General features: G+C 41.4%; 2 protein-coding genes across 8 annotated transcripts in view; both read right to left on the reverse strand.

Moving 5' to 3' along the window:
• clip1b (CAP-GLY domain containing linker protein 1b) overlaps positions 1-9065 on the reverse strand; it is a 45310-nt gene extending 36245 nt beyond the window's left edge. For 2 of the 3 annotated variants that reach the window (XM_079525224.1, XM_079525222.1), the window contains exons 1-6: positions 8949-9065; positions 6112-6320; positions 4426-4830; positions 2776-2912; positions 1456-1580; positions 489-693 (exon numbers count right to left, since the gene is read on the reverse strand). In XM_079525224.1, the coding sequence (XP_079381350.1) occupies positions 489-693; positions 1456-1580; positions 2776-2912; positions 4426-4830; positions 6112-6202 (963 nt within the window). In that variant the 5' untranslated portion in view covers positions 6203-6320; positions 8949-9065. The remainder of the gene's footprint in view (positions 1-488; positions 694-1455; positions 1581-2775; positions 2913-4425; positions 4831-6111; positions 6321-8948) is intronic. The other variant, XM_079525223.1, reaches the window with a different exon arrangement.
• Positions 9066-11119: 2054 nt separating this feature from the next.
• denr (density-regulated protein) lies at positions 11120-19517 on the reverse strand. 5 transcript variants are annotated; one of them, XM_079524757.1, is made up of 9 exons: positions 19322-19516; positions 17754-17774; positions 17601-17723; positions 17036-17055; positions 16365-16450; positions 14795-14883; positions 13579-13695; positions 13012-13151; positions 11120-11427 (listed from the first exon to the last, which is right to left on the reverse strand). In XM_079524757.1, exons 3-9 carry the CDS (start codon positions 17710-17712, stop codon positions 11383-11385), a joined length of 609 nt encoding a protein of 202 aa, XP_079380883.1. In that variant the 5' UTR covers positions 17713-17723; positions 17754-17774; positions 19322-19516; the 3' UTR covers positions 11120-11382. The 5 variants fall into 5 exon arrangements, with proteins under 5 accessions (XP_079380883.1, XP_079380882.1, XP_079380885.1 ...); XM_079524756.1 differs by having other exon boundaries at positions 19277-19515; XM_079524759.1 differs by lacking the exon at positions 17754-17774 and having other exon boundaries at positions 14795-14875; positions 16366-16450; positions 17601-17717; positions 19277-19517.
• Between the last annotated feature and the right edge of the window lie 3479 nt (positions 19518-22996).

Genomic DNA, 22996 nt, shown 5'->3' on the forward strand with positions numbered 1-22996 from the left:
ACTAAGTCAAATTAAGCTCTAATCAAGCCCAAAACATCGCATTTTACGCAGCGATGCATGCGCGATCATGCGCGTGCGTGTTCGACCATGCACGCGCGGATTTCGGCCGGTTTTAGGAACATTACATCGGCCGTTAGCCAAATTAGCCAAAAAATGCAAAATTTTGCTACATTAAGGTCCCGATTAGGCTCCCGATTGACAGCCCGTCAATTCCGTCAACGGGAGGTCTGGATTTATTGATTAATTCCGTCAAATCCGTCAACGGGAGTTCAAGGGTTAAGATGTGATTTTATTTTTTTAAAGCCCACAGCACCAAACACTTATTTTTTTTATATATACATCATTTTTAATGCCATGATATTAAAATCGAATCGCAAAGTTCAGAATCAATTTGTATTTATTTATATGTAAATGTATATGGTATCAACTTGGGAGGTAAAGTGAATCGTCCCACCCCTAGTTAAAATCAACACTAGACTGTGTCTCACCAGGCCGGTTCGGCTGGGTTTTCCGCCGACAGACGAGGTGACGGAGCTGATGGAGCTCATGGAGGAGGCGCTGGGGCTCCTCCTCAGCGCAGACCTCCGTCGGGAGGAGCTCTTGGTCTTGGTGGGGGTGGTGCACGGGAAGCCGATGCGCGTCACCTTGTGCACCGGAGCGAACAGTCCATACCGAGGTAGACACTGGAAGTACCTGAGGAGGAGGAAACCAAAACAGGACACTCTGTAGTCCAGGGGTTTCCAAACAGTGGATCGGGACCCATTTTTTAAATGAAAGAACAAACCCAAACAAACAAATCTAAGAAATTCCATAAATTAAAAATATATAATTCAAAAGTAGTGAAAATAGCCGATCTACAAGCTCACAATGCGGTGCGAAGCGAAAGCGCTGTGAGCTTGTAGATCTGCTATTTTCACTAGTTTGGGTCCCAGGCAAAAGTCTAATTTCTCTTTTGGGTCTTGAGCTAAAAGGTTTGGGAACCACTGCTCTAGTCTCTGCACTTCAATTCAAACTAACCAGCTGCTAGTTTAGGAGCTTTGTCCTTTACACCAGTTCCAGAATTGAGTGGATGCCATTTGTAAAATCCTTTGTGTTATTTTAACTCTGAAGAGTGTACAAATGGAACCAAATGGGACTCTAACTCCAAATGGGACCAAATGTTGGTTATCACCCTGGCCTTGTATCTCGGGAAGGACATGAATCTCATTGATTGCAGATACAACACTGGGATTTAAAGTTGTTTGCACACCGATGCGTTTTTTCGTCTGTATGCCGTTTTTGGACCGGGGTAAATTTTATCCGTTTATCCGCTGTCTAGTGGGGTGTTGGTTACAAGCTGAAAGCTAGTGATAGCCTACTACTTTCGGATCTGCAAAACGCAGCGAAAGAACGCACCAGTGTGCAACCACCTTTACTGTGTATACTTCAGATCGGAGGCAGAGGTTCATGTCTTACCTGGTCCCTGCTACAGCTCCATCGTTCTTGCCAAGGGGTTCATCCAGCTCCACTCCGCACCACTCTCCCTTAGCGAAGTCTGTCTCACCCAGAAACCGTACCACACCTGCCTTGGTGCCGCCCACCTACATATACAGAGAGAGAGAGAGAGAGAGAGAGAGAGAGAGAGAGAGAAACTATATGTCAAATAAAATCACACCCGTGTGAAGTGAGTGGTGCAACTCTGTGTGGGGGTCCCCGGGGGGTCCCTGGAACGTCCAGACACCCAGGAACGCACCCAGGGGGCCGGCCCGGTTCCGGCGAGCCGCCCCGCATCCGAAATGTTTGAGAAATGACAGAGATACCGTGTGGGGGTCCCCAGGTGGGCCCTCTACTGTACTGTACTGTACACCCCAAATCATCATACAGTATATACAGTTAATATGTGTGTGTGTTAGGCTGCGCAACAGTGACACAGCCAGCCAGCCAGCCAGAGACACACATAGCTGTCTATAGGAGTGGTTGCACCACTCAAAAATGACTGCAGCTCTATTAACCAGAAGCAATGTATAAAGGCTTGATTATACTTGCCGAGTCTGAGTAGGCGCAAGAGTCCGTGCACAGGACACAACGTGTTTGTGAATGTGATTATAGTACAGTTCTGCAGATGCACACACGCTCGAGAGCCACAGCAACTCAGGATGTACTCAATACAAGGTATAATCTAATGACCTTCTTGCACACAATTGAAGGACTTGTACCGTGGTAAGAAAGAGGCCATTGTGACAAGAGGTCTACTGTCCTAGTTTTACTCTATTTTGCATAAATTATTTCTGTGCATTCCTGTTTTCCCCTTTATCCCTGTATATACAGAGTTGACTGGAGTCCCCCAGGTCCCCTCTGTTTTTTTCCTCTAGTTTACATAAAATTGCAGATGTACAAGCTTTTAGAACTGCAATTTTTACCGAATGTTCGCCCCCCTCAATAGGGAAGCTGGGAGTCAAGTGGTAGCAAACATCACTTCTTGTATAATTTATTTGTCACATTAATATAATGCAGCAGGTAGTGACAGATCTCTCAATCCCACCTCAAACTAAGTATCTAGCTACATTTTCTAGTGCATGCAGTCACTGTGTAAAGTATGATCAGTCATAAAATCTTGATGCACGCAGATATCCCTGTGGACATGAGCTGCTGACAAACTTTACATCATACACTGATGCAGCAAGTACAGTTGCGCTTTCAGTGATGTGATGCTCCAAATTCAGCAGCTTCATCCCCACCTGTGATTATAACAGGTGTAAATAATGACACTTAGCAGAACCTTAACACAACCCTTACCAGAACACGGTCTCCAAGCTTCAACTCGCGTCGGTTCTTCTTGGCCGAGTCCGTCTCGGAAAGGTTGGACACTGACTCACTGGCTGTGAGGGTTCTGGTAAGTGTGCCACTCGTCTTGATGCCAGTGCTGCCCTGTGCTGAAGCAAGAATACAACCTTAATAATAGACATACTGTACATATACAGTACTGTTTAGCAGTGGTGAAAAGTAACTAATTACAGTACTAAGTACTGTACTTGTGTACAATCTTGAGGTACTTTTACTTTACTGGAGTATTTCCAATTGTCTGTACTTTTACTTCTACTCCACTACATCTCAGAGGCAAATATTGTACTTTACTCCACTACAATAGGGAATAGCAGTGGGCGTGGTTTTCTACTTCCACTGAAAAGTCTCTAATGCGAGATTTACAAAACTATTGATATCAATTATTTTAAGCCTAGAATCAAGCCATCCGGGGTCCTGGTGAATCATGACCATAAAACCTTTGATTCTGATCCTTTGAAAAATAATAATATTTAATGATATGATATACCAGTAAGATGCCTGAGGGCGAGAAGCGTCGCATTCACGCATCCGCCTCGTTGATGGCAGACTGCCGGGCGAGCGCTGGCGCTTTTGCATGGGGGGTCAGGACAACATGGAATGAATTCTGCACTGGCCATATAAGGAGCATGTCTTGAGTGTACAGGGTTTGATGAGGTCAGATCAACATATGGAATGTCAGAACAGGTCAGCTCCATACAGTATATGGAGATCTAAGGGTGGTAGCAGGGACATTATCTTGAGTGTACAGGGTTTGATGAGGGCCCAGGTAGGATAGGGCCTTAATTTCCCGGGCCTGTTGAGAACTCTAGTTTTCGCCGCCTGCCGGGCGTGGCTGCACTAATAACTTTGGGGCAGGCCCGTCTAGAGTTTAAAATTTGAATGGACAGGTATAAGTCAAAAGGGAGACATCGAAGACGAAGGATGGATGGGGAAGGATCAACATATGGAATGCCAGAACAGGTTCTGACATATATCCATATATGGAGATCTAAGGGTTTGAGGTCAGATGTAGAGTTGCTGGCCAATATTGATGACATCAGGGATCTCCATATGTGGGCTTAACTGCGACAGCAGGTCGCATTTACTATGACATCAGGGTCTCCACATCAACATCCCTGGCCTGATGATGTCACATGATGTCACATGATGTCACGAGACCTGGGCACCATATATGGGGGCTTGCCTGGGGTGACCAACCAACCACTGACACTGACAGGAAATGCACGATTCCATAGTAAATGCAACCTGGGTATATTAAAAAAGACCCTTGTTTAGCAGGTTTTCTATTTCTTTCATGGAATCAAAGGTGTTATGGTCATGATTCACCAGGATCTTGGATGGCTTGATTGTAGGCTTAAAATAATTGATAAATATTTTTGTAAATCTCTATGGCCCTATACATTTTGGCCATTTGAAAATCTACAAGCTAAGAGCTCACAATGCGTCGCAATCTTTGCTAAATTATCACCTAGTTACCTAGTATGAAATTCCCAGAATAAGGATAGTACTGTGTAGGTTTCATGTGATTAACATCAATACATCACTTCCACCCCCTTTAATCTTTATTCTTAGGTTAGCGTGCAATACAAGTTGATAATTTACATTTACCAGTGGAGGCAGGTGTAGCAGGTGCAGCAGGTGTAGACTCAGGAGGAGGTGGTGCTGTGTCTGCTTTGGGCGGACTCGCCTGTTCCCCGTTCGCCTCCTTCTCCGGAAGCTCGCTCCTCGTCAGTTTGGAGGGTCTCGTGAATATGCCCCTCCCGTCCTCGCACTGGAAATAGCGGACCCCCGCCACCGAGCCATCGTTCTTCCCGATGGCCTCGTCCAACACGATGCCCGCCCACTGCCCGGGGGCGAACTGCGTGCCGCCGACGAACTGAACGTAGCCGGGCTTGTTGCCGTTGACCCACACCCTCTCTCCCACTTGGAAGTCCCCCGTTCCGTCCTGGGTGGTGGGAGACGACGCCCCCTCCGAGGGCTTGTCAGGAGGGACTGGCTTTGGAGTACCTGAAGAAACATTATGTATAGTAAATGTAAGTGAAAAAAATAATTTATATATATATATATATATATATATATATATATATATATATATATATATATATATTAAATTAAATAAAAAGAAAGGAAAGCAAGGTCAAGGTCTAAGCTCTATATTCTAATTGCAACCATTGTTATCGACTCAGAGTGTTCAGTAACAGGGGTCTCTCAGTCTCGACAGAAGAGGAGACACATAATATACTGAACAAACATGATTACTATCTGAATATAGAGCTATTTAACACATATTTTTAACAAGCGAATATCACTTCTACCTCCTTTAATAATGTATTATTTAGATTAAGTGTCGAGTAACACCAGGATACAATGAACATGTTGGCCCTTTTCCTCGCCGTACGCTTTATGTTCTACCCAGCAGGGTTCGAACTCTGACCCCCCACATGGGAGACCTGACATCTATCAATAGCAGATATTGTGCTTTAGAGCTTCAGAATATTATTACTTCTAGGTATCTTACCTGACAACAGGGTCTAAATGTCTCAATGGAAGAGTAGGGAGACCGGTATCAACCATTGCAGAGGTGCTAGTTATATTGTATTAACATACTCTTACCATACAGATTAAAATAATATTTTATTGATTTTATTGATCCAGATTGCACCTTTAAAAGTTGCATAACGTTCCACTGTTTGTTTTCATGTGCCTATTCAGGAAAAAGCTACATCTACAAGCTACAGCGACCCATAGGGTCCATTTGGTTAAATTTGCACCCTATCAGAGTTCTATTAAAACTCAGTACATGTCACAGTATACAGCCCTGCATGGATTGGCCTGCAGCTACATTACAGATATGCTGGAGCCGCAGCCATAGATCCTCAAACAAGGCTGTCCTTGAAGTAAAACAAGGCTCTCCTTGAAGTACCCGCTACTCAAATTGTCACCATGGGTGACCGGGCTTTCCCTGCCCGGGCACCTCGGCTCTGGAATGCCCTGCAAGAGGCTCCAAGACAAGTTAGCTCACTGTGTTCTTTTAAGTCACAGCTGAAAACTCACCTGTACACAAGACTTTCACTTAGGCCCTTGGATTAATTGATGTATTATTTCATTTTTTGTATTTTTTACCTGTTTACATTATTATTATTATTTTCATCTTGTTGCACTGTATTGGAAAGCATTTGTAACTTTGTTGCGAAAAGTGCTTTGTATAGTGTATTATTATATTGTTACATAAGCAAGACCATACAAATAAAGATGCTGTTATTTATTGTAATAAGTTGTGCTGCTTACCAGAGGAGGGGGATGTTCTTGCGGGCGCCACAGCAGGGCGTCCTATCTTGCTGGGGGGTTTGAGTCCACTGGGCTTGGCTGTAACACTCATGGTTGGTCCTCCTGTGCAGGCTGGGTGGCGGGGCACTCCGGGGGGTACAACCTCCTCAATGTGGGGGACCTAAAGTCTTCCCCACTTCCAGACAGTGCTCCAGCTTGATGGAAGGTAGCTAAGGGAGAAAAGATAATTAACTTAAGCGAATCAAATAGACTAAAATGAAATATAGACAAAATAATCAGATGTACAGTATTACTTTATTCTGTACACACAACAGCTGTGAAAACTCCAAATGACAGTGGATCGACAGAGAGAAAAGGAAAATGAATTATTCATTCATACAATATGAATCGATGATAACAAGTCTGAACTTGTTTCGTTTTGTTAATGTCAACCGACTAAACAATACAAACACAATGGAAAATGTATTTGCATGTGTGCACTCTTTTTGAGATTAGTGTTGCCATAGGCAGGATACATTTTGCCATAGGCAGGATACATTTTGACAACTCTATGTTTGTTTGCAAACAGCAAATAAACAAAGTGTCATTTTCCTAAATTCCTATGCCAGGTAAGTAGCCTCATGGTCAGGAGCCTATATCCTGTTTCCTGTTTTCGTTGGGTGAGGCAGCTCAATGTACAAGACAAGTACACCCCCTGGACATGATGCAATGGCTTATGGCACACACAGGAACTTAACCCCAACTCAACCCTTGACCCAGTTGTGACTGGAACTGGAAGAGTGGGTAGATTTACCAAAGCTCTAAATATGAGGATGGATTCCTCTACCCTAAATCCACAACATTGTCTGTCAGTGAACCTATACTTTGTCCTATTCATACTTAATACCACCACAATATCTATTATTCATTTATTATCATCTATATTAACCTGTACTTCTGAACCAGCTAAAAGGCACTGGTTCCCAAACACCCATTTGTGGTTCACGTACACATTTTTATGGTTCCCTTTATTTTTGGTTTCCTACAATGCTTTTAATTATTTCAAAAACATTTCCAAAACACATTCCCAAAAAAATGTTCATGAATCAAAAACAAATGACTTCTTCAGTAATTTCATAAAGAAATTCCATGAATTAGAAAACAAATGTTTAATTAGTAGTAAAAAAGAAATAGCCAATCCCGGGGGCGGGGGCCATCAATTCTCTCTTTTAGGTCACGGGAACTACAGAGCACTGATCTCAAGCCTGCTAATTATGATTTCACTGGATGTACTGTACATTTACATGTGTTTCAATACTGTGCTTAAAGACATAGCTGCAGGATACAGTATGTCGGTCTACATATTGCATGACGCTCTGTTAGATAGATAGCTAAGCCTCCACACACAGTAAAATCCTGTGTTAATCTCACTCCGAGAGTCCATTTGGTTTACATTTTGTACACTCTCGCAGTGAGATCAGAATCAGAATCAACTCACACCACATGATTACAGGTGTGAAAGAGTGAAATGATTTTTGGTGCAAGCTCTCAAGTCTCAACATAATAGTTAGAATGTGGAAGAAAGAATACGTATAGAGAGGAAAGGAACACAGACCAGGTCAAATAACAGGAAGGCACAGTCAAATCAAATATTGTAGCTGTCGGGTGGAAACAGCTACTTTAAAACCGTGAAAATAGCCGATTGATTTACAACATACGATGAAGCAGGGCAGTGGTTTTCAACTATTTACATTATTATTCGGCATTTGAGCCACGGACGACCATTTCATCAGATTGAGCCTCTCAGACCCAACACTAAAGACACAATTCTATGCTGTATTGATGTGTGGTGCCATTGGAGAGATAGCAGGTAAACGTTGATCAAAAAAGAATTATTCTACGTGCTCCAATTGTGTAGACTTCATGTAAATTAAGTAATGCATATGTTTAACAATAATTCAACTCTTGAGAGTGTAAAAAAAAATGTTACGCTCTCAAGAGATCCATAAGCATCCATTTGGTTACCAACTCTCCATCACTTAGCTGGGGACCACCTGGAACCCCCTCAAGGACCACTGGTTGAAAACCACTGAAGTAATAAGGCATTAATAATTATTTACAAAAGAACAATCACATCTGAAATATAGATACACAAATTACAAGGTTTCTACCTGACAGCAATGATACACAAATACCAATACACAAAAGGAAAGAAATGCAATACACTACAGAACAGAAGGCAGAAATACTTGTCTGCAGATGGAAAACAAACTATATCCAGCACATAGAAATTGCAGCACACAATTATATTTTCACAGATCAACACTTATGGATTTTATATAGGTTAGTTTTACCCGTGAATGTAAGATGAGATGTTGTCAGCTGTGAGTGCTCACCTCCCCTCTCCTTTCCACCCAGCCAGACCAAAACAAACACCCTGAGCTCTGAGCTGTCACAACATGCACCACCACCACATAACACATCACCGACTGGGAAATAAAGCTTTGTTTGTGCTGTTGTTTTGACTTAAATGTGGCTGATATAACAGATGAGATTGCCCTTTCTCAGCTGTCTGGGCGTTTAGCTATTGACTGCACAAACAAACCTCTAAATGAGTGTACCACACATCATTAAGGGATGTTACTGTCATCATATCTGAATTGTATGTTGAATTGATTTCTAGCTGTCCAAAAAGTCTACAAATGTTTGGTCCAAGACAAGTACCTGTTTATATCAATGACAGACCGCTAGCTAGAGATTAGCAGAGATAGCATATAGCTGATGTTAAAGAATGTAGAGCAACATGACGAAACGTTACATGCACAGGAAAAGTTGAACTAAACCCATTAGTCTCTTACTTGGTTTGGGGAAGATATCTGATTTTTCGGTTGGTTATCGACGCGTTGGATGATGTGACGGCGGTCGCGGTGAGTTTTGCATCTTTTCCCAGACAGCTAGAACAGATGACAACACTGTATAGCCTCCTCCAGTCCTCGCGCTGCCCAGCCCTGGCTGCTACTGTCTGACAGAACCATGACGTCATGCTGACCGTGACGTAGGTGGTATTAACTACGTCGTTTCTGCGTCGTGATAGCCTTCCATAATCTGAACTGTTTCGGGGAGGGCCGCTCTCTCTGTCATACTTCAATGGCTCTGGCTCTCCCCACACGTGCAAAATTATATTGACAAATTCAATTGGTCATGTTTTCTTTCAATTCAAACACACAAGCAGAGCTTATGGAAATTGACCATGACCAATAACATCAATCGAATTTGTAGTACTGTGGGTAATGCTACAAAAACGGAACCAAATGGACACATACAAGGGCTCATGGACTTCCATACTGAAGAGTTACAGGCCTGTATAACAGTGTTTGGGAACCAGTGCTTTATAGCCAGTTACAGGTCAACCATTTTTAAGTGTTCAAAGAGCTGATTTACTCCTAAGATAAACCTATTGATGATCATCATAGCAACATCAGCAGTGAAACACAGGAGAGGTAACATCCAAACAATCCAAACATCCAAACAAATAAAGATAAAATAAAATACTGAAATGCTGATCCTAGATATACCATATGCACTGGATCTCTGGATGAGTGAAATGTACAGCATATCAATAAATATTAACAAGTGAATATATTTATGTACATCCATCGCTATACACCACTAGTCAATATATGAATGTACAGTACTGTATATCAATGAGTGAGTGTACAGATCGATATATGCACAAGTCTACAAACATTTAGAATGAATACATGTAAATTTGTATCAACAATGAATATAAAAACAGGTAGCCTATTTTACCTTCTAAAGACTGAACACCCATTATCATACTGGGACGTCACGTAAGTTGGGACTTGATCACCCCGGCTGGGTCACCTGAGTGAGGGGTATGATGTTGCGAGACCCGAAACCCTGATGACCTTGGGATACATCACTGAGGACCAGGTGCATCCATGCAATGTTTTTTTCGTTCTTAATTGTTCTAATTAGTGACTATTTAGACTATGTAATGTGACAAGTTGACAACCGGGTAGTCTAGATTGGCACCCAGACGGTGTCTTCCGTGAGGAGGAGGCCCAACAGCCCACGGTAAGGCCTTTAGGAGGGCCATTCACACTGCAAGCGGAGCCTGCAGCACCACCGTTGGCCCCAGTGGAGCCTGCGGAACCATTGTGGCTCAAGAATCCACCACTCCTGAATGAAGTGTCTGGTGCTGGGAGTCTGGTGCAACGCACAGGTCCTGGCTGCACCTGGTAAGAACAGGACCTGGTTAGACGTAGGAGGGGCCCGGACAGGAGTCAACCCACAGAGCCTCGTGCCAGACCTCCCAGTCCCGGCAGAGTAGTTCAGGAGCGGCGGACTGTGTAGCCCTGTCTTTCCCTAATGGGACTGATCGTGGGTACAGTAGCTACTGGGACGTAAGTCGGGACTTGATCACCCCGGCTGCGTCACCTGAGTGCGAGACCTGAAACCCTGATGACCTTGGGATACATCATTGAGGATACGTCCCAGGTTCATCCATGCAATGTTTTTTCATTCTTCAACAATTCAGATGTTCAGTGCCTTCATTATAGAATATTGTTACTGTCGGGTGGAAACATCACATTCAAGCCATTTTCAGGATTCAAATAAGAAAAATAGCAGACCTGCAAGCTTAAAACGAGTTGCAATGAGACACGTTTTGAGCCTTGTAGATCAATTTGTGTGTGACACTGTAGTATGATTCATTTATGGGAAGGGGGCATGAAGAGTTAAATATGGAAATAAGCGGTTTCTGTTTGACAGCAACAATATTGTGTTTGGGAATACACAGGTATAGAGTGGGATGGAGGAGTCACTGAAAAAAGATTAACTTGCTGGGTCAAAAAGGTGACTCAGATGAGATGAAATAATACTTAGTGCTGAAAAAAACAAATCTGTAGCAACTGCTCAGAAAATCCCTCTAGATTCAGTAAAATATAAATGTGTGCATTTAAAAAAAGAAAATAAAGACTAGGAAAGAGGGATTTGCATGAACTGGTGAAGGAGAATTAAATTTATTAGGCTACAGTCAACTTGATTGAACAGCGTTTGAGAGGAATTCACATCACCACACCTTTGGCAAATGAGAGAGAAAGCAGCCACCAATAACTAAAATGCCAAGTACGTGGCCACATCCACAGTTTTATATACAGTAAATAAAATAGATATAAAACAACTTTTAACATTGATGTGTGTGCATTTGGCCAAGTTGTTGCTGTTACATGTCAAATCATTTTTTTCAGTAAAAGTGCATAGTTGTCTTCACTTCTTGACTTCTCCCAAATCATCAATGCTTTCATCATCCACCTAAGAGAAAGACATATCGGTATATTGTGTTATGTTCCTGTGCATATCATTTTAAACCTTTGTTGAAATCCCAATGTGTGATAAAAAAAGGTTTTACAGTAAATACCTACATTTTCCATTATTTAATTTTGTTTAGCCACAGTATGTGCCTATATACATTTTCTTTGTCCTATAACAAATAGTGAATGTGAAACCTACTTGCACACTAGCGGCAAGTGCCTTTGATATCACGGCGTGGTACGGAACGGTGCACGCGCATGCACGATAGAACGCGTCCCCCTAGATTTATAAAAGGCACCTCCAGATAGCAGAGAAGATGCACCTAACCTCGCGTCACCAGACTTTAAAAGACGCACCAAGTACCTAGTGGTCTAGGTTTACTGGCGGTGGGCGCCACCCCATCCCCCCCTATTTTCACGCAGTGTCAAGTACCATGCCCAAATCAAATGGCTACTACTTCACATAACAGGTACCTGAACGTCTCATTCACAGTAAGCAACACAGCTAGCAATATGGCTCCATTAGTCTACTCACTGCTTCTGTGGTGTTCCGCACGCAACAAGAATCAAAGAAGAGATTTGTACAAAGCAAACTTTTTAGTTTCACTACTGCAGCACAGTAAGGACGTTTATCTGATTATTGCAAGTCTACTTTTGTGTTTGTTTGTGTAAAACTCTCATACACTTATTACACTATAACAATGTAGGCTTAGGCTATCGGCTGTTCTGTGCGCATGCACACATGTAGGCGCGTGCGTGCGAGTGCACTCCCAAGTCCAACTAAATTCAACTCTGATCCCTCCAGTCACTGACTTTTCAAAGCGCAGCAAGTAGCTTATCTGCTAGCCAGAGAGGGCAGGGCTGAATGGACCACAGTGTGTGTGTGTCCTAAGAACACTGGACTACTTTGATAAAACCACACACACAAAAAAGTATTTACATAGCAAATCATAAGCACTATATTACATTGATGATATCTACTATATTATTACTGCTAGCTGCTACCTATAGACTAGATACTATATATAAATGGCTGGTATACAATATGCTTGAATATCTGCAATATACAGGTATATTGTTTTTGCCGCTTGGCTCTCCGTTTGCACAAGCTGAATGCAATTTGCAGCTCATGTGCATTCAATGTGAAAGGCCAGATAGTTACTCATTGGATACTTGTTGTTCCATAATGCCCTACATGCAGACAATAAAGCTAGTCGATACAATAGAACAGCGGTTCTCAACCTTTTCAGGCGGTCGACCTCCCAAATAATTATATTTGAACTGGGGACCCCCCCCCCCCACCCTGACAAGCACTTGGAATGGTAGTTGTTGAGGCATTACATTTTGCCGCAACACCTTTCTTATAATATCTTATAATATCCATATAATATCTTTCTTAAGTTTGACCAGTTTTTATAGTATAGTAATAATTTGTTGGTTACTTTTGAGGCAGTAATGGTCTTTTTTTTTATCTGGGGACCCTCCAAAATCAGGACCCCCTGGGGGTCCCAACCCACAGGTTGAGAACCACTGCAATAGAAGAGTTTTTTTACCAACTTTGAACATTATTTCACAAATAACATACCTCCGGCCACTTCTCTTGAATGACATCAATAATGTCATCTGTAAAGTCTCCCTGAATAATGATTTCATCCTCCGCTGTGACTGAGGCACCACATGAGAACTTCTGGGCAAAGAATCTCTGCGCCTCTTTAAGGTCAATATCTGATGTGCAAAAAGAAAAACACATATTTACAATAATAATGACTTTACTCAGTGGCTGTCTGCTCGTCTTCAGTAGAAAACTACCACCTGCATCAAATGTTATCAAGCGATAATCACCAGTATGTCCTTATCAAGTCTATTGAATGCAGCCAGTAGGCAGTTCCACATACTTCATACCGCGAGCGAATAAGCAACTAGGAAATGTGGAAGTGAAATTACTGCTGCTGAAGCGAAAACGTCTGGAAACTTACATGGCCGGTTAAGACTGAGGTTAGGGTTAGATTTAGCCGTTATAGTTAGTAATAGTCAGACAACGTGGCCTACGCCACACCGGACAATGTCAACGTCATGATAACGGCTGATGACGGACATAAAATACGGAGAGAACATCCAAAGCCGCTAAAATTACACTATAGTTCACACTTACCAAATGTATTCAAACCACAGACCCGTGTGACATATTTCTTCTTGGCTCTTGGGATTTTCGCTATTGAAACTTTTTGAGGCACGGTCTTCTTTTTCTGTTTAATCTGGCCTCTGCCTCCTGAAGGACAGAGAACACTGACTGTTAGGCTACTACATATTACTATGTTAATTATTATAATAGTGAAAAAGGCAGGTTCATACAAAACTCATTTTATTATTCCTTTGAGAATACATTTAGGACAAATATTAACCATAATAAGTCCTATTTTACGACTGTAGGTATGTTTCCATTAAGCCTTTGAGAAAATAGGAAGCATTATGTTCATTAAGTCGAAAAAAGAAAAGCGCATTGTCCTCCGCTTCCATCCACTGATAAAATGCACTTCTTGGGAGATTTAAAATAAGTTCATGAAGTTTGGCGTTCTGTTAAGGTGGTAAAACACTACTTGATCTGAAATCTGATAGCATCACACGCTACAGGATTCTACCCAGAACACAGCGATATTAAATAATAGCCTATAATAAAGTGTGTTTTTTCCGACAGCCAGCCATTCAGGATTTTATTCGCAAGAGCCTTATTGCGCAAAACCAGGGCTTTATGGAAACATGCCTTGTGTCACACAAATTTTAGCAATTTTTCATAGAGGGCTGGGGCAATCGTACAAGTGGCTAAATATGTATCTTTTTACTAAATTGAATAGAGATTTCTTTATCAGTATTTACTAGTCCTACTAGACCCCAGGAAACTACATCTGGCCACAAAAGAATCCGGGATCTACTGAATGTGAAGGGGGAGGTAGTAGGGGCGTGCCATACTGTGTGTTGTAGGCTCAATATGTCAGTTAGTCACCTCCCCCTTCAGATTCAGTAGATCCTATGATCTGTGGCCAGATGACATTTCCTGTGGTCTAGTAGAACTATAGTAAATAAGAAACCGCAGTCATTATTTGTAAAACAATACAAATTTAGCCACTTGTTCGAATGCCCTCCCCCCCCCCCTGTCAAAAATAGCTAAAATCGCTTAAACGAGATAAAGCAGCAAATGAAAACATATTAACACTAATCTTTTACTTTCTGTATTAACAGCCTAAAACATGAAAAAAAAACAAAGTTGTCCTTTAAGTGGTTAAGTGCTTAAGGGGTACATTTTAACACAGAACATACATACATTGTTTTAAAACCTAAACAAATCTGAAAACAGATTTAGGGCAACAGACCTCTTTTCTGTTTCTTCTTCTCTTCCTCTTCGCCAGCAGGGGGAACCTCTCCACTAGCAGTTTCCTGATTGGGTGCGTTTCCTTCAGGGCCAGTAGGACAGAATACAACATGCAACGAGGGGTCACTACAGCGCCATCTACTGCATTATTGCTGCAGCCACACAAAAACTACGTTAGAGAAATCTACTAGACCACCCTCTAGTACCCAATGGCTGAGAGAAGTAATGTCCTTTTCGAAATCAGATATTCTACCAGAGGTAATCTCTCTACGTTCCAAAAGAAATGGGATCCTTTGTTATTCTTTAATCGCCAACTAATCCCTACTCATTGAGTGATTGGGGCCCCCCTCTTCTCTCTCCCCCCGATCTACCCTTCCATCTATACATTCCCCTCTTTCCATGTGTTCTTATTTTTTATGTGCTTTTATTTTTCCAAAAATGTGATATTTCTATGTTCTTTTTGCACTTTGTTCGTTTATTTATGGGTTTAAAAAATTGAAAATGTAAGGGAGTGGGCAAGGCAATTTAATCGGACTTGTTATAAAAGGCTGTCATTCCATGTATTCTAAATAACAATATTGTGTATATATATATATATATATATATATCAATACAAAAAAAACTACGTTAGAAAACGTTGTAGTTTTCTTTTGAAAATATTGGGGGGGGGGAATCCAGATTTGTTTTATTTTGAATAGTTTAAAAAAAAAAACAATGAAAAAAACTCTTCTGGGGTCTATGGCACAATATATTTTGAGATGGCGGTCCGTGGCCAAACTATCAATTTGGGGGTTCTTTGTGTGAAAAGGTTTGAGAACCACTGCTTGACATTTTACATTGTAGGCATCTAGTCTACATTTTAAAAGGAGCATGAAAGTCTGATATTGTACTTTGTACAGTATTCCCATTTAGGTTACAAACTACAGAAGGGTAAAAAAAACATGGCAAGCTAGTAAGCCAAGCAGCTGCTGCTAATGATATTAATAATGATGAATTAAATGTGCCCAGTGCCAAGCATACTTGGGACAGTACTTAGTACTGACACCCCTAAATCACCAGTTACACCTGCATTGCTTACAACACAGAGGCCCCTTTTCCACCAAAATAACTTTGATTCTAGAACTATTCCGTTCTAGATTTTTGGAAACGTACTGCTTTCACAGAACCGGCGGCCATTTTTTGGTTCCAGTTCCGAACCAACTTTAGAACCCATTTAGGCCTGAGGCCGATTCTAAAAAGGCATTCTAAAGCCTGACCTAAGTTTTCTGAAAAACTTCAAATATTTATATAGCAGTATCAAAGTTTTTAAATGTTTTAATACTGTACATACTGTACAGAACCCCAAAATGGGGTTAATTTTCAGTGGAAATACTCTGAACTGGTTCAATATTAGGCGGGGAAAAAGAACCGAACCGGTTCAGCCATGGTGGAAAAGGGGCCTGTGTGCTATAAAACTGCCATGTTTTTACCCATCTGTAGCTTTTAACATGAAGCAGAAAACAAACTAGAAAACCGGACTAGGTTTCCATGGCTCTTTTAAGTGGATAAAATATCGAACGGAGCTCAACTCACCTACACTCATCTTAGCGAATACATCTGGGAAGTTCTTCTCAAGCCACTGCCTACATTTGGCAGGTTCGGGCATGTACTCACAGTACTGGAGACAGAGCAGAAAAGGTAAACGTTACATACAGTCAGGTAGTCCCTCTCGTCACCAGATTATTGGAGATTTCCACCTACCGATACATCTGGTGGCATCCCTAAAAAATGCAAATCACTGGCATCCCTTAAAACAGGCCTGAAAATCCGCCTTTCAGCAGACCAAAGGGAGAGGAACTGATCACTCCTCCCTTAGTCAAGTGATTAAATTCAACATAGGGGATAGAAATGTGTAGAAACAACTTGGAAATAAAATACATTTAAAAAAAAAATCATCATCTCATTCCAGCCAATCACAATTTGTGTCCTCACTTGTCTTCGCACAATGTAAATGATTGTGTTTACACAAACACTCAAAACTGGCATTTCATTGTCAAGGCATTGAATGTTTGTGTTTGCATAAACACTCAAAACTGGCCATACATTGTCAATGGCATTGCATGTTTGTTAGGACCAATTCATATTTGTGTTTACACAAACCCTCAAAACTGGACATAGGACCCTCAAAATAGCAGCACTGCAGAACCACTGCAAAAGAGTAATAATTTAACCCATTAAAATCGGTTACAAGTTGGAAACGTACCTCCGTAGGCAAGGAGCACACTAGAAAAGGGGCAGAAAATATCATGATTAAACACATGACAGTAAACAGATCCAGTGAAAATGTTCATAAGTAGGCAGAAACTAGGGGTGGGTTCAATTCATCTCATCGTATTCCTGCATGATAATCATATCGTACCATATCGATACGGCAGGAAATGCTGTGTGACACAGCTTTAACATCAGCATCAGTTGCTGCCCGACAGTTACGATATACATGATTACATCTTTTGCATTTATCCATCAAAACATGCATTTGTATTTTTCCTTGCTTTTTGTTTAAATGTTAAACAACGTTTTTTTCAAATTGATTTGGAATTGGAAAGTGACAATATATTTGTCAAACCATCAGCAGTCGGTAGTCTAGGACTCTGCAAAGGTACATTTAGTAGGACACGCACACGGTCATTATTCTAAATCAACACATATCGTTTTATATATATTTTATATATATTGTATCACGATACGTATTGATCATAAGGTTGTTGAAATGTGCAATAAATAATTTGGCCAGAGGCTGGATTATGTGAAAGCGTTATTATCATTACCTCCACAGTACAGCACTTTCAATGGATACTTGGAATCATCAGGTTTGGTGTGGTGGTGATGGTGGTCTGCTTTGTTTTCTGGATTACTCGACTCCATCTCAGTAGCAGCCATAAGAACTGTCCCACACACACACACACACACACACACACACACACACACACCTTTATTTAGATCTGCACAAAAGGATCAAGGCTCTGCACATTAGATCCAAACACTGATCAGAAGAAGGCTATTACAGTCATACCAGATTCAACTGCGGCACATGCTCAACACAGAGGAAAAAAAGATAGCACATTGATGACAAAACTGCTACTTCACACTAGACAGATATTGTTTTGTTTTTTGAAGCTACTTAAGGAAAAATGAAACATCGCCTTTTCCAGCTAGCCCATAATCTCCATATCCCATAATAGCCATATAGCCAATAGAGACGGAACAGTATTTAGCCAACCTTTTTTTTGCATTTGCAGGCCCCTGAGCACAAGTTTGTGAACATGGCCCAGACTCCCAAATACAAGGACAATGAGTTGACAATTATATCCCAAGGCCAATAGGCCATATTACGTTCCACCAATTTCATATACAAATCAATGGTAACAGTTTTTCTAATTTCATTAACTAGAGGTGCCCGCGGGGCCTCTACGGCGGTGCTCGTTGGGCACTGGCCTACTTGGAATGATGCAAGTTGGAAATCCATGCCCCACCCAGATATTGTGGCTGTGTCTATTTTATGCCCGACGTCAGAATGATGTCAGATTTCTGTATGTGTCTCAGTCTACCTTTATTCCTATATATGGAGTTCTGTGTCAGCCATGCCCAAATATGGAGTGTTGGGATGTCAGGACAGGCCAGCTTGTGGAGTTCTGTGTCAAGCATGTCCAAATGTGGAGTGTTGTGAGGTCAGAACAGACCAGCTCCATATATGGACGCTGGGCAGGGGTGACATTTGTGTCATTGTGATCAACCAGTCTAGCCCAAGATATAGACTCTCGTAGAGGTTTTTTTATTCGTCAGAATCGAAAATCTACGAGAGTCTAAATCTTGGGCTACAAGCAGTCTAGTTTGCTCAGATACAATTTCCATATATTTCACATCTTATTCAGCAGTTGCTATGGCAGCATGATGGCATTTATTTCTCTTGCCCCAAACCAAAGGCCTATGCACAATCATGACGTTGCCTGCTTCCATTTATTCCTTGACAATCTGACATTTTAGACATCACCTCCTTTCTTAGTCATTGTTACTCTTGACTCATATCGACTGTACAGAATGACCCCTTCGGGCTTGTACACTCAGTAGTTAAAGGAACACCTGGGATTTTACTGTGAAACCACAAAGCCATGTGAAATAATATGCCATATGCTACTATACTGCAGGGAACACTGTTTTAGGCTTCATATTATAGCACCATACAGCTAACACATGCGGTCATAGCTGCCTTAGTTCAAGGGATTGCCACGCAGAGTCATTGTATTTATATTAACACCACCCGTACTGTGTTGACGCCTTGGTCCGAGTGTGATTTCATGGCTTCATTCATTCATAATTCATTAGTTAAGCTGACAGTAAAACGTTACGTTAGCAACACACACACAGCATTATCCTAGCTAGCTAGCACACAAGATGACCATTTATATTCATCAAAAAGAAACATAACAATTGCCCAGATACCCACCTCTCAAAAAGCAATGTGTTTATAAGGAAGACGCGTGCCTCTCACCACACGAATATAACTTTTCGGTCCGGGTAAGCGTTGTTATTAATTAAATGAAGAGTACTTGTGATAGTTGTAGAATGAGCACGCCTCTCTGACTACAAGACAAGTCACACTACTTCTTCTCTCTCCCCTCTTGACGACGATTGATTGAGGTGAATTACTGCCACCTACCGCTTTGCTGTGGCAGTAGTCTACAACTCTACACTGTTTCCCAAACAGTACTGGGTCGGGAGTCGGGACCCATTTGTGGGTCGTGGACACATTTTTATGGGCCCCTTTATTTTGTGTTTGCTAAATTTTGTTTTTCATTATTCTTTCAAAACATTTTCAAAAAACATTTTCACTAGTAATTTCATGAATAAATCAAAGACAATCCTAAGACATTCCATAAATTAGAAAACTAATGTTTAAGAAGTACTAGTGAAAATAGCCAATCTACAAGTTCACAACGACTGGCCACTGCTCTACTAGTCTATACCACTACTCTGGTTTGGGCTTTAGAGGTGCAATGCTGCCACCTACTGTTTTAGATACGCAAATCCATTCACTGAAAAATGACAATGGGACCAAAAATGACAATGGTCCAGTGCTGAACTGTCTGTTGATGATGTGTAATGATCTTTTAATGAAATGAAATGAAATGATTACTATATTTACCCAGGGTATCTGGGCTAAGCTCAAGAACTTGTTTCCAGCCAGGCCCTGCTCATAGAACACATTTCATCGTAGTGGTTCAATGCCTTGTTCAAGGGCACTTCAGCGGTGGTAATTTTAACGTGTCGGACCGCTGATTCGAACTGGCGACCTTCCGGTATCAAGACCGATCCGCTATCCGTTCGGCCACCGCTGCCACCATATGAGCCTAGCCCGCTGCTTGAGATCCTTCAGCAGGGTCCTATGTCGAAAGCAGTAGTTATTCTTTTATTTTTTCTAAATTCTTTATCCCACGATTTTGCAACCCAGTTTTTTCACCCAGTGCCAATTATCTAATGTAATCCTGGGCGCTACACTTCCTCTGCCAACCTGGGGGGGCAGCGGACTGACCTCATGCCTCCTTCTATGTAGGAGGAGTCCAAACTGCTTCTTTTCACCTGACAGGGGGGAATTTCCCTGGCCGGACGTAGCAGTAGTTCTTAAAGTGGGGTCTGCGCATGGACCACTACCACTACCAGGCATACTGGCATAGTACTAGGCCAGGGGTCCTTGAAGGAGTTCCAGCAGGGGTTCCAGGAGCAGCAAAATATAGCATCACAACAATCAGTTTACAAATGTAACCCTATTTTATAATCCAGATTGTCAAAAATATAGCTGATCTACATAATGTTCTATTTTCGAAAAATGTTTAAATATATTAGAACGATGTAGAATCGTTTTTGACATGGTCCCATGGCACAAGATATTTTTAGATGGAGGTCTACGGCCAAATATGCACTGTATCAATGTGGGGGTCCTTGACATGGAAATGTTTGAGAACTGACTGCCTGGGTGGGAATTATATTTTATTGTAAGCAAAGCTGTATTTGCAAGCCATTTATAACTGACACTTGTTAGAAGAAAAGCTTATTAGCTGTTTTTTCATGTTAATCATATTGCTGTGGTTAGTGTATAATTAATAACGTCATCTGTAAGCTTACATGTTGCGTTGTGAGCTTGTAGATCAAATCTTTTGCTATTTTTGAAAATGTTTGAGCCTATGACATGCCCAAAATAGGGACACAAGGGCTAATGTGGTTAAAACAGCTTTATCTTCAGCTTGCTCTACATTCCATAAAAAAGAGTGTGTACTCTAAATCTCATATCATATATAATTAACTGATTGTTGTTAACCTTATCAAATCGATAACATAAAAGCTATATGATCACAGAATACAAAATGCATGTTATTCATTGTTTTTTATTATTTATTGTAGCCCACCATTTGAAAAACATGGGGGTGGGCGATATGGAAACATATATCAAAATATGTTTTTCATGTGTTTTTATGGTTATTTTTAAAGTTACATAACAGTACCCACCTACAAGGTAACAATAACTAAAAGAAAAAGGAGTAACAGACAATTTAGACCAAAATACGTATTATTTTTGCGAACAAATCCGTCGTTCTACAGAAGTATAAATTAAGGTATAGAACTGCAACTCATAGAATGTGCATTCACTGTATCACGATATATATACGACATCTCTGAAAAGACATATCACGTGGAGACATTGTATCGCCCACCCCTAAAATAAATAGCATAATAGTAGTAGGAAAACATCCAAGCGGGGAGGTGTATGACGACTCACCCCTCCCTCAAAAACTATTATGTACAAATGTTATGTTTCACTGTTGTTGTTGTTGTTGATGTTGTTGTTGTTTTGTGTTTGTTTGTCATCCTATTGTCATTTGATATTTTGATTACCACGAGGAAGGGCAGATGAGCAGATGGCTTCTTTATCTTCACCATCTGGAGATGAAGGTCAGAGAGACAGTACCGTCTACTTGGCAGAGAGCTCTATATTCCTTCTGCAACTTCATTGCTGCATTGCGTTGACCGATTCAAGATCTCCACCATGACAGTCACAGCCCTGTCATCAGTGTAATATGCCACCATCAAATCCCCTAGGAATGGCTTCAAACCCTATCGTCGTTGGCTGATAGAGATTCTGCTGGAATGATTTTAAACATTCTTGGTCCAATTCATACAATATTTCTAGAAAAAGTCTGAAACGCTGCTGGAATTTCTTTAGTATTACTTCAGTATTCCTATTTAACAGCGGCAATATCATTGCTGCATTGCGTTGACCCATCAGCTTCAGGATCTCCACTGCAACACTCACAGCTCCATCTTCAGTGTGAGCACCCACCATCAAATCCACTGTTTGCTCCCGAGTTTTATTCTCAAGGCGGGCCCTAGGAATGGCTTAAAAAACGATCAACAATTTCTGAGAGAGCTGCTCCCGGAAACGTTCAAAATCTTCACCTCCCAACTCCTCCAGGCTGCACATGAGGAGGTCTGTGGTAGAGATGCACAGGATGACATTTCCATGTTTGACAGATGTTTATTTCTCCATCAACATTTGTGCTGCATCATGTCGACTCAACTTCTTCAGGATCTCCACTGCAACTTTCACAGCTGTGTCATCAGTGTGAAAAGCCACCATCACATCCGTCGTTTCATACCGGCTCTTGTTCTTCAGGTGGCTCTTTGGAATGGCTTCAAACTCGGACATCACATTCTTAGAGAGATGCCACTGGAAACGTTCACATTTTTCATTTTTTAAATTTTCCAGGGTTTTCAGGATGTCTCTCCCTTTTTCCTGATGAAGGTACGGCCCTGTCCCAAGCCTCTCCCTGGCAGTGTGCAGGAGTTCTGTGGTAGATTCCATCTGCTTGGTTCAGCTAAATGAAAGAAAATCATGGAATGGGTTACTTGATAGAATGGACAGGATTGTTATTTTACTGGTTAAACATACTCCCTGTCAGGTGTAAAGGAGCAACTTGGACACTCAGGCATGAAGGAAGCATGAGTTAAAGTCCGTTGCTCTCCCCATGTCCCCCATATATGGGGACTAGGTTGGCGGAGGGTGTGTAGAGCCCAGGATCACATTAGATAATTGACACAGGGGTGAAAATGGGTTACAAAATCGTGGGATAAAAATTATAAAAAAACAAAAACATACTCAGAGAAAATGTGC

Source organism: Electrona antarctica (genome assembly GCF_951216825.1).
Source record: "Electrona antarctica genome assembly, chromosome: 16".
NCBI lineage: Eukaryota > Metazoa > Chordata > Actinopteri > Myctophiformes > Myctophidae > Electrona > Electrona antarctica.

Excerpts from the sequence above, each read along its gene's own strand:
- denr (XM_079524758.1), bottom strand. The coding sequence starts at position 17,712 with ATGGCTGCTACTGAGATGGAGTCGAGTAATCCAGAAAACAAAGCAGAC. Across the intron at positions 16,451-17,035 it reads TGTGCTCCTTGCCTACGGAG|TACTGTGAGTACATGCCCGA; the intron begins GTACGTTTCCAA and ends CTCTGTCTCCAG. Across the intron at positions 13,152-13,578 it reads CTGTGGTTTGAATACATTTG|ATATTGACCTTAAAGAGGCG; the intron begins GTAAGTGTGAAC and ends TTTGCACATCAG.